The sequence below is a fragment of the Emiliania huxleyi genome (assembly GCF_000372725.1).
Source record: "Emiliania huxleyi CCMP1516 chromosome Unknown EMIHUscaffold_144, whole genome shotgun sequence".
In the NCBI taxonomy this organism is placed as follows: domain Eukaryota; phylum Haptophyta; order Isochrysidales; family Noelaerhabdaceae; genus Emiliania; species Emiliania huxleyi.
In genome coordinates this window covers 1-9,298 of record NW_005201154.1, presented here as the reverse complement: position 1 = coordinate 9,298, position 9,298 = coordinate 1, and the positions used below count along the sequence as shown (strand labels likewise).

The following is a 9,298-nucleotide window of genomic DNA, read 5'->3' as shown; positions in this document are numbered from 1 at the left end:
GAAGGTGTAGACGCCCCTGCGGACCAGCGGCCGGGGCGGGCGGCGGAGGTGCGCAGAGCGACGGCAGGAAGGGAGGCGGGGAGGGGAGGGGGAGGGGAGGGGGGGGAGGGGAGGAAGCGGGGAGGAGAGGCGGGGAGGAGAGGCGGGGAGGGGTGGAGGAGGGGAGGAAGCACCTGCCGTGCATCTTGCCATCCGCCCACTCGCCTGAGAGACATGTCCAGGACACGTCACGGACACGTCACGGCACAGCCCGACGGGCTCTCTGCCAAGCCCGCTCGCCTGCTCACAGCCACGTCCTCTGACGTCTCACCTCTCACGCGCCGTTTCCCCCGCCGCCACGCCAGCTCGACCCTCGTATGCGCCCCCGTCGGCGTAGAAGTACTTTCCGTACCTACCGGCCGTAACAACAATGATGATGATGATGATGATGATAACTACCTTTCCGTACCTACAGGCCGCGATAATAGTAATGATAGTACTAGTAATATAATACCTACTCCCCGTGCCTACAGGCCGCAGCGTGGCGAAGCGCACTGAAGCCTCCCCGCCGCCCCGCCGCCTCACGGCTCCTCAGGCCACAGCGCACCCTTGCATCCTCCCCTCCGCCCAATCCCCCTCGTACCTACGCGCAGAGACGGCTACGGCGTCAAAGGCGCGCGCGCGAGGCGACAGGCCCCGCACTGCGCGGCGGCGCTTCTCGGCGACGCCGCCCTCGGGCGCTGCGTACGTGACGGTGCCTGCGCGTGGACGCGTCAGGGACGTGTCTCGCACCCGACCTCCGACCCTCGGGCCTCCGACCCTCGGGCCGCCGCATGCGTGCGGGGCGGGCGCACCCTTGCCGTGCCTCCGGTCGTCCTTCCAGTCGCCTGTGGCGGCGCAGGCGCGCGTCAGTGGCGCACCTCTACTCTCGGCCTCTGCTGCCGCGGGCGCGTGCGTGGGATGGGCGTGTGTGGCGCATGGGGATGGGTCGTGTGTGGCATGGTGTGTGTGTGCGTGTGTGTGTGTGTGCGTGTGTGTGTGTGTGTGTGTGCATGTGCGTGTGTGTGTGTGTGTGTGTGTGTGTGTGTGGCATGGCGTGCAGTGCGCGTGGCGCGTGGCACGCCTTCGTACCGGTCGCCGTCCGCATACGTGTAGGTGCCCTGGCCGTGCATCTTTCCGTCTCGCCACTCGCCCTGCCGGCGGCGGCCGGGCGGGCGGTTGGAGGGGGGCGGGGAGGGGGGAGGAGGATGGGGCAGGAGAGGCGGGGGAGGGTGCGGCGTCGGGCGCGGTGCTGCCGGCCTGGCGTGTGTCCGTGCGTGGGTGGGCGGGATAGCGGTGGGTGGGCGGGATGGGGTTGGCGGGTTGGTGGAGGGTGGGCGGGTTGGCGGTGGGTGGGTTGGCGGAGGCGCTCCTGGTAGCGGTCGCCGTCTGCATACCACAGCGTCCTGCTCGAAGGAGGTGGCGTCAGCCGCGGGCTCGGCAGGAGAGTCGGCGGGAGGAGTCGGCGGGAGGAGCGGTTGTCGGGAGAGGAGAGGTGTGGGCGGGAGGAGGAGGAGAGCCGTCAGTGCCCACCGCTGCTACGCACGCGCTGCGGAGGCGGAGGCGGTGGAGAGGGAGGGGGCGTGCGGTGGCGCGGAGGGGCGATGTTTGCGCGCCCTTGCCCGCTGATCCGGCCGTCGACCCACTCGCCCTCGTACCTGCGGGTGGCAGGGCGAGGAGGAGCTTCCCGCCGGACTAGAGAGACGCGGGAGAGAGCGTCGGGTGCGTGGGGTCGGCGGCGGCGGCAGCCAGTGTGTGTGGTGTGTGTGTGTGTGTGTGTGTGTGTGTGTGTGTGTGTGTGTGTGTGTGTGTGTGTGTGTGTGTGTGTGTGTGTGTGTGTGTGTGTGTGTGTGTGTGTGTGTGTGTGTGTGTGTGTGTGTGTGTGTGTGTGTGTGTGTGTGTGTGTGTGTGTGTGTGTGTGTGTGTGTGTGTGTGCAGCTGCGACGCAATTCGGGCGACCGCCGAGCCGTGTGCTTGCAGCTGCATCGCACCGGTTGCCAGACGCGTAGATGGAGACTCCACGGCCGTGCACACGATCATCCACCCACTCGCCCTCGAACCGTCCTCCGTCGGAGTAAGAGTACACGCCGTACCCGTGCCGCTTGCCTGCGTACGGCCAGACGTGGCGTCAGTGACCCAGGTCTAGCGCCGGGCCGGCGCCGTGAGCTGCGTGGTACGTGGTACCGTGCTCAAAGTCCCCCTCGTACTTTTCGTTGTTTTGGTAGACAAGACTGCCCTTGCCGTGCATCTGACCCTTGTCCATCGCGCCAGTGTAGAGCATGCCCATGGCAGCAGCGGATGGGGCGCGTCGCCGGCTGGCGGGTGCAAAAGCTGCAGGCCAGCGCTGAAACCGCCGCGGGGGAGAAAGGAGAAAAACTGGCTGACTTCCAAGTGCCACGCCCAATCGGCGCACATATTATATCAGCAACGGGTGCGGGTTGTCCTCCGCTACACCGGGAGTAGCCGCAGGCCACAAGGGTACACGCGGCGCGGCGTAGGCTGCTCGATCGCCCCCTCATGAGCATGAGCAGCCCGCGCACACCGGACAACAACAAGAGGAAACACTTGACACCTCGCGGTGGGTGCTCGACGGGAACCACGTCCAGGAGGCGGAGGAGGCCGAGGCCGAGGCGGAGGCTCAGGCGGGAGGGGCGGGCGGCGGCGGCCCCGAGCGGCCCGCCTATCGTTGGCGCAACCCGAGCCGCTGGATCGAGCAGAGGTCGGCGCGTGAGGCTCGGCGGCGGCGGCGGCGCGGGCTGACTGCCGAGCTGCAGGCGAGGGTGGTCGATCACTTTTTGGTTCGAAAGCGGTGAGGCTGTAGGGTGGTTGTAGCTCGAGGTTGTAGCAAGAAAGAAGTTCATTCACCTGCACGGGACATCTCATGAAATGCTTTCGTGGTGTCCCTCTGAGCGGGCACACTTGGAGCAAAACCGGAAAAATTCTTTTCACGCGATGTCCGCCCCGTTGTGTGCCGCCTCGCCTCCTCCGCCGCCGCCGCCGCGCCCTCGCCAGACACGCCGCCGCCCGCCCGGCTCCTCGACCTCCCCAGGGAGCTCCTCGAGCGCGTCCTCTCTCGCTGCGACAGCCCCGCCGACATCGCTCGCGTCGCGCCCGTCTCGCTGCTCTTTCACGCCTCGCTTGCAGAGGAGGGCATCCGCTTGTGGGCGCAGGAGCGCGGCTTCGAGCTGCCGGCGCAGCCAGAGGGCGAGCGTTGCGTCGTGCAGTGGCTGTGCTTGGCTGCGCTCCTGCACGAGTCCAACCCGCCGGCGAGGGCGGCGGGAAGCGAACGGCACAGCCTCTTCATCGACGGCGAGGGGCGGCTGTCGTCGTGCGGTTCAGGGGCGCCCTACCTTCCAGGACTGCTCGGGCACGGCGAGGGCGTGACGCGGCTCAACACGCCGACCCTCCTCCCCTCTCCTCTCCGTGCTGTGAGCGTGTCGGCTGCAGAGTGCCACAGCCTCGCCCTAACTGCCGACGCCGCCGTCTGGAGCTGGGGCGACGGAGGCTTTGGCCAGTTGGGCCACGGCGACCAGCAGGGCCAGCTGCTGCCGAAGAAGGTTGAGGCCTTCGCTGACCAGCTCGTCGTCGCTGTGTCGGCTGGAGGGGCGTGCAGCCTCGCCCTCACCGCCGACGGCGCCGTCTGGAGCTGGGGCTTTGGAGTTTCTGGCCGGCTAGGCCAAGGCGAGGACATGTACATGTCGAACCAGCTGCTGCCGAAGAAGATCGAGGCCTTGGCTGGCCGGCGCGTCGTCGCTGTGTCGGCGGGATACTTCCATAGCCTCGCCCTCACCGCCGACGGCGCTGTCTGGAGCTGGGGCGATGGAGACCATGGCCGATTGGGCCACGGCGACCAGCAGCTCCAGCTCCTGCCCATGAAGGTCGAGGCCTTGCCCGGCCACCGCGTCGTCGCTGTGTCATCGGGAGATCGCCACAGCATCGCCCTCACCGCCGACGGCGCCGTCTTTGCATGGGGTGAGGGAGTGCACAGCTGCCTAGGCCACGGAGAGAACCTGGCGAACCAGCTGCTGCCCAAGAAGATCGAGGCGTGGCCGCCGGGAGCGGGCGCGGTAGTGTGAAGGGAGGCGCGTCGCGCTAGCTTCCCTGGGACTCGGGGGCGAACGTTGCCTGAATCCGACTGTCGATCTCCGTCCGAACCTTTTTGCACACATCGGGGCGGGGGGCGGGGCAAACTGTGGGCACGGTAGCGCAGCGCATACCGGAGACTATAGTCGAGCGCGTCGGAGAGGTGTTTCGACACCGAGTGTTTTGAACGTTTCTTCGCAGAAGAAACGTCGAGAGAAAAATCTCTCGCCTGTGTTCTCAGCCTTGTTATTGAGAAGAAAATACCTCCTATGGCGCTGTGCGCTGGCCTGTGAGAGGTTGAGGTGCGAGCCCTGGAGGCCCTGGGGATGGGGGGGGACTACACGCAGGGGTTTGTTTGCACTGCGGCCTCCGATGCGAGAGCCATTCCTTCACGACCGTGCACGCAGCGGACCAAGCCTCGCTGACGTCAGCGCGATTGCTCCTCGCCGCTGCAGCGGGTCGACGCTCGCCTGCCTGGCCGCGATCAGCAGCGCCACCGCCATCGTGGCGGCCACTGCCTTGGGCGCCCTCGCCCGCACCACGCTCGAGGGTGCGGGTGAACCGGCACCCATGACGCCGTGGTACATGACCGAGGCGGCAGCTACGACGCAGCTCATCGTCGTGCGACACTGCGACAAGGTGGCCAACGCGACTGCGCCAGGCTTCTGCACGGCACGCGGCTATGAGCACGGCGCTTTCCTCGCCCAGCTGTTCGGTAGTACGCTGCCGCCGCCGACGCATATCTTCGCCCGGCGGCCCGCTGAGGCTGAACCGGACTATGCAGATCGCGACCTCTGGATGCTCTGGCCGACTGCACAGCGCTTTGGGCTGCGAGTCAATGCCACGCTGGCCAAGGAGGAGGTGCCTGCGCTTGCGGCTGCGCTGGCCTCTCGGCAGCACCCGCCTGGCTCGGTGATCCTCCTCAGCTGGGACCACTGCCAGGTCCCGTGGCTGCTCCAGGAGCTCGGCTGCGCCTCCCATCTCTGCAGGCGCTGCTGGAGCGACGTCGACTTCGACTCGGTTCTGGTGCTCTCCCTCCGAGAAGGCGCGGCGCCCACCGTCAAGAGCTTGCGCGAGGGGTTCGAGGGGCGAGGGCGCTACCGGGTGGGCTCGTGCCGCAACGAGGTTGGTGGCGATCGCTGTGAGGAGTCTTTGTTTGTAGCTTGACGATGCGTGAGCCACTTGACGTTGCGCGATCGCTGTGAGGAGTCTTTGTATCCTGTGTCACTGACGTACTGTTGTAAGATAGTAGTAGGGATGTAGGGCCTCGAGAAGAAGATGGTCGCAGGGCGCCCGGGTCGCCTCTCGGAGCCGGGGAGGTGGATGGGGAGCGTCTCGGAGAGGTGTTTTGCTTTTGGAGAAGGCGGGCACATCAACGTCACAAACACCGCGCACATCGTGTGCCAGACCGCGCAGAAATATGTATGTAACTAGTGAGAGGACTCGAGATGTGTTCGAGATTTGGGCGGTCGTGCTTTTCGGCGGTCGTGGAGGTCGTGGAGGTCGTGGAGTGGCGAGTCACGCTCGGGCGGACAGCACTGATGCCGTCGCCGGACGCGGCGGCGAGGCACACGGGCGACGGCGTGGCGCGTCGGCAGGCCCACCACGAGCGGATGCGCGACGAGCGCGCTCGGGAAGCGGCCGCGGGTGACGCGGAGCTTCCGCCGGACGACGCCGCGGTCGAGATGGCGAGCGCCGTCCACGTGCTGGACAGCGTGGCGGAGGTGGGCCCGAACTACACTCTGCTGCGCAGCAAGGAGACGAAGGCGAAGCGGCGGAAGCGAAAGCGCGAGGATGCCAGGGCGGCGCTCGACGGCCACACTGTCCTGTCCACCGGATCGCGCCTCGAGATCTTCTGCGACAGCGAGCGGTGGTACCCTGCGACCGTCATGGCGCGGGAGGAGGACCGGGACGGACGGATCGTGCACGAGGTCGAGTACGACGGCTACTCGGATCGGCGGTGGTGGCACATGCTGGACGACGAGCGGTGGCGAGCCGTCCCAGAGCAGGCCGGCACGGGCGCAGGAGGCGCCGCCGCAGACGGGGATGGGGATGCGGCGATGGACCGCGCGGACGGCGAGCGGGGCGCCCGTGCCGCGGGCGACGCCGAGGCGGCCGAGGTGCGGCCGGCGCCGCCTCCTGTGCGCCGGGGTGTGCAGCGCAGCGCGCTGGCGGACGCCCTCGAGGCGGAGGATGACGAGCGGCAGGAGGAGGCCGCGTGCGGCGATGGGCGGCCGATGCTAGCGCCACACGCGCTAGATACCAGATTCCCCCGCAGCCCCCACGGGATCATGGATAGATCGCGTTTAGCTGCAACCTACATAGACTTGAGTGAGTATCGATCTGGACTGAACTGGAGCACGCCGCGCGGAGCCGGAGGGGGCGTAGCTGATATCTGACACGTCGCCCTCGCCGCGCGGCCCGTCTCTCCCGACAGCGACACACGTCCCGACTCGCTCTCTCTCTTTCTCTCCCTCGGCAAAAGCCCCCAATCTCCAATCTCATTCGAACACTTGGAGGGTACGTACTAACGAGAGTCCGCGTACCGTACTCATGGTACAAGAGCGCTGAGCGCCAAAGTCGCTCCGACCGGCTGGCGCTCTGGCGTGGGACCACTCCGAGGGCCTCTGAGCCACTCACGGGAGCACCTCGTTCGCCGGCGCGCACCACGAGGGCGCCGCGCCGAAGAGGTAGGGCAGCTGCTTGTCCTTGCTGACCGGGCTGCCGTTGAGCCGCTCGTGCAGCTCCTCCCACTCGAGGCGGTTGACCTATGCGAGCAGGGCCAAGGTGTGAAAACGCGGCGTGGCTGGCAGCGGGGCGCCAGTGCGGTGCTCGCACCTCGAGGAAGGCCTCGGGCGACATGGTGCGGTAGAAGTGCTTCGTCCGCTCGCGGACCTGGTCGGCCGCGAGGCCGCGCATCGTGGTGTCCTTCTCGATGAGCTCCTGAGCGACGGCGATGTACTGCGTCCACTTGCGCAGCGAGACGGGCGTGCGCTTCACGGCGGCCCCCCACAGGATGGAGCCGAGCGCGTCGGGCCGCTCGAAGGCCTGGACGTAGGTGTTGGTGTAGAACTTTGCGTACTCGAGCACGGAGGAGCCGAAGAAGGAGTTGAAGGCCGTCTCGTCGATCTCGGCGTCGGCGAGGTACATCATGTTCTTGTCGAGGTAGTTTGAGTGCATCACAACGGTCCGGCCGGTGAGCTGCTCGCAGAAGGTCGTGTTGCGCGTGAAGCCGATGCAGCCAACCACCTGCGCGGCGTGGGCGGCGGCGGCGGTGAGGGTGCGAGGATGGGGCGGAGCCCGCGGCGGCGTCGGCGGGCGGGTGGGGCAAGGGGAGGGCGCACGATGTCGGCCGGGAGGAAGGAGCCGTCCGAGAGGACGCAGCCGCCCTCGACCATCGACTCGAGCGTGCCCACCTTGGTGCACATCTTGCCGAGGTGGTGGGCGACGAACCAGATGTCGCTCACGCTGATGGTGTGGCCGTCGTGCTTCACCTTGCCGGGCCACACCTCGGGCGCCACCGCGCCCGACTTGATGTAGCAGTCGCGCCAGCACTTCATCTGCTTGATGTTTGTGAGCGGGTCGTGGCGGTACTGCTCGTCCCACGGCTTGACGAAGTTGAGGTAGTCGATCATCTTTGGGCAGATGGTGCCGAGGCGGCGCGCGACGACGGTCACGTGCGAGGCGCCGCTCTCGAGCGCCGTGCGCACGTTCTCGACGGCGAAGGCGCCCATGCCGAAGACGACGACGCGCTTGCCCTGCCACGAGACGCCGGACAGCGCGTCCGAGGTGCCGTCCGCCATGACACCGCTGAAGCGGTTCATGCCCGGCACGCGCAGCGGGCGCGGCAGGCCGACGCGGTCGTTGATGGCGAGCACGACGCCGGTCGAGCGGACGACGGCGGCGGCGCCCTCGTCGCCCGCGTTGAGGTCCGAGACGACGGTCGTGTAGTCGCCGTTGGTGCCGAGCACCTTTGCGACGCTCACGCGCGTGTAGATGACGTCGGCGAGCGAGTCGCCGAGGGCGGCGATGTCCTTGAGGATCTCGGCCGCGGTCGAGTGGTCGCGGTTGTCCGCCGCCTTGCGCGGGCTCCCCTCGGGCAGCAGGTCCTTGATGTTGTAGCCGCCCTCGGACGAGTTGACCTGCGACGTCGAGTTGGCGTACATGGACCAGATCCCGCCGACGATGGAGCGCTGCTCGAGCACGGCGACCTTGTGGCCGTTCTTCTTTAGGCGCGCGGCCGCCATAAGGCCGAGCAGGCCGGCGCCGATCACCACGACGTCCACCTCCTCGGGGAGCGGCTTGGCGTTGCGGCCGTGCAGCAGCGCGCGCTTGTCGAAGCCCGTGTTTGCGAGCATGGCGGTCGAGATGGCGGTCGCCATCGCGGGCGGCGACCCCTTGACGGCGTTCACGCCGGACGGGCTCGCCGCGGCCTCGCCGGCGAAGAAGAGCTCGCACGGCCGGCGCGAGGCGCCCGAGGACGCCTGGCGCAGCAGCGCCGCGAGCCGCACCGCCGCCGACTGCGCCATCGGCCCGACGGCCACGACGGCGAGCGGGAAGTCGACCGCCCAGCGGAGCTTCTCGAAGGCCTCCACCGCCGTCGCCTCGACGCCCTTGCCCGCCGACGCGCCGAAGAGGTCGGTGGAGGAGGTGCGCCGCTGCAGCTCGGCGACGAGCTCCGACGGCGCGGCGCTCGCCGCGTCGCAGATGACGGCGGCGCGGAAGGGCGTCGGGTTGAGCTTGGGCCCGGGCATCGGGACGGGCGCAGACACCTCGAGGAGCATCTTGGTGGCGAGCGCGGCGCCCTCGACGAGCGCCTCGAGCTTGAGCCACGCGATGTCGGACGTGATGGCGGACGACTTTGCGGTGGTCGCCATCCCGCAGTCCGTGCCGGCGATAACGCGCGACGGGTGACCAACCGCCTTGACGAAGCGGAGCAGCCGCTCGGCGACGAGGGCGGGGTGCTCGACCCGCGCGGCGGTCGTGTCGATCACGCCGGGGACGATCACCTTTGGCGCCTCGAAGAGGCCGCGCGCGCACGCGTCCTCAAAGGCCTTGGCGTCCTGCGCGTGCCGCGGGTTGGCCGCCTCGGTGAGGATGAACTTCGCCTTGACCTTGGCGACCACCGGCCAGATCTCGGCCGCGGCGATGTCGTGGTGGTGCGGGCCGGCGTAGTTGCCCCAGCACACGTGGATGC

At 68.2% G+C, this 9,298-nt stretch overlaps 2 protein-coding genes across 2 annotated transcripts in view; both read right to left on the bottom strand.

Moving 5' to 3' along the window:
• Positions 1-2,299, bottom strand: part of EMIHUDRAFT_429310 (hypothetical protein) — a gene marked incomplete at its 5' end in the record, with an annotated part of 3,677 nt that extends 1,378 nt beyond the window's left edge. The window contains 7 exons of the mRNA XM_005787184.1: positions 63-204; positions 351-391; positions 587-711; positions 1,101-1,172; positions 1,565-1,676; positions 2,010-2,124; positions 2,203-2,299. Of these exons, the coding sequence (XP_005787241.1) occupies positions 63-204; positions 351-391; positions 587-711; positions 1,101-1,172; positions 1,565-1,676; positions 2,010-2,124; positions 2,203-2,299 (704 nt within the window). The remainder of the gene's footprint in view (positions 1-62; positions 205-350; positions 392-586; positions 712-1,100; positions 1,173-1,564; positions 1,677-2,009; positions 2,125-2,202) is intronic.
• Positions 2,300-6,590: 4,291 nt separating this feature from the next.
• EMIHUDRAFT_467506 (hypothetical protein) lies at positions 6,591-7,736 on the bottom strand (the record flags this gene model as incomplete). The annotated part of the gene is made up of 3 exons (XM_005787183.1): positions 6,591-6,869; positions 6,940-7,350; positions 7,446-7,736. 3 exons carry the CDS (start codon positions 7,734-7,736, stop codon positions 6,738-6,740), a joined length of 834 nt encoding a protein of 277 aa, XP_005787240.1. The 3' UTR covers positions 6,591-6,737.
• Positions 7,737-9,298: the final 1,562 nt, after the last annotated feature.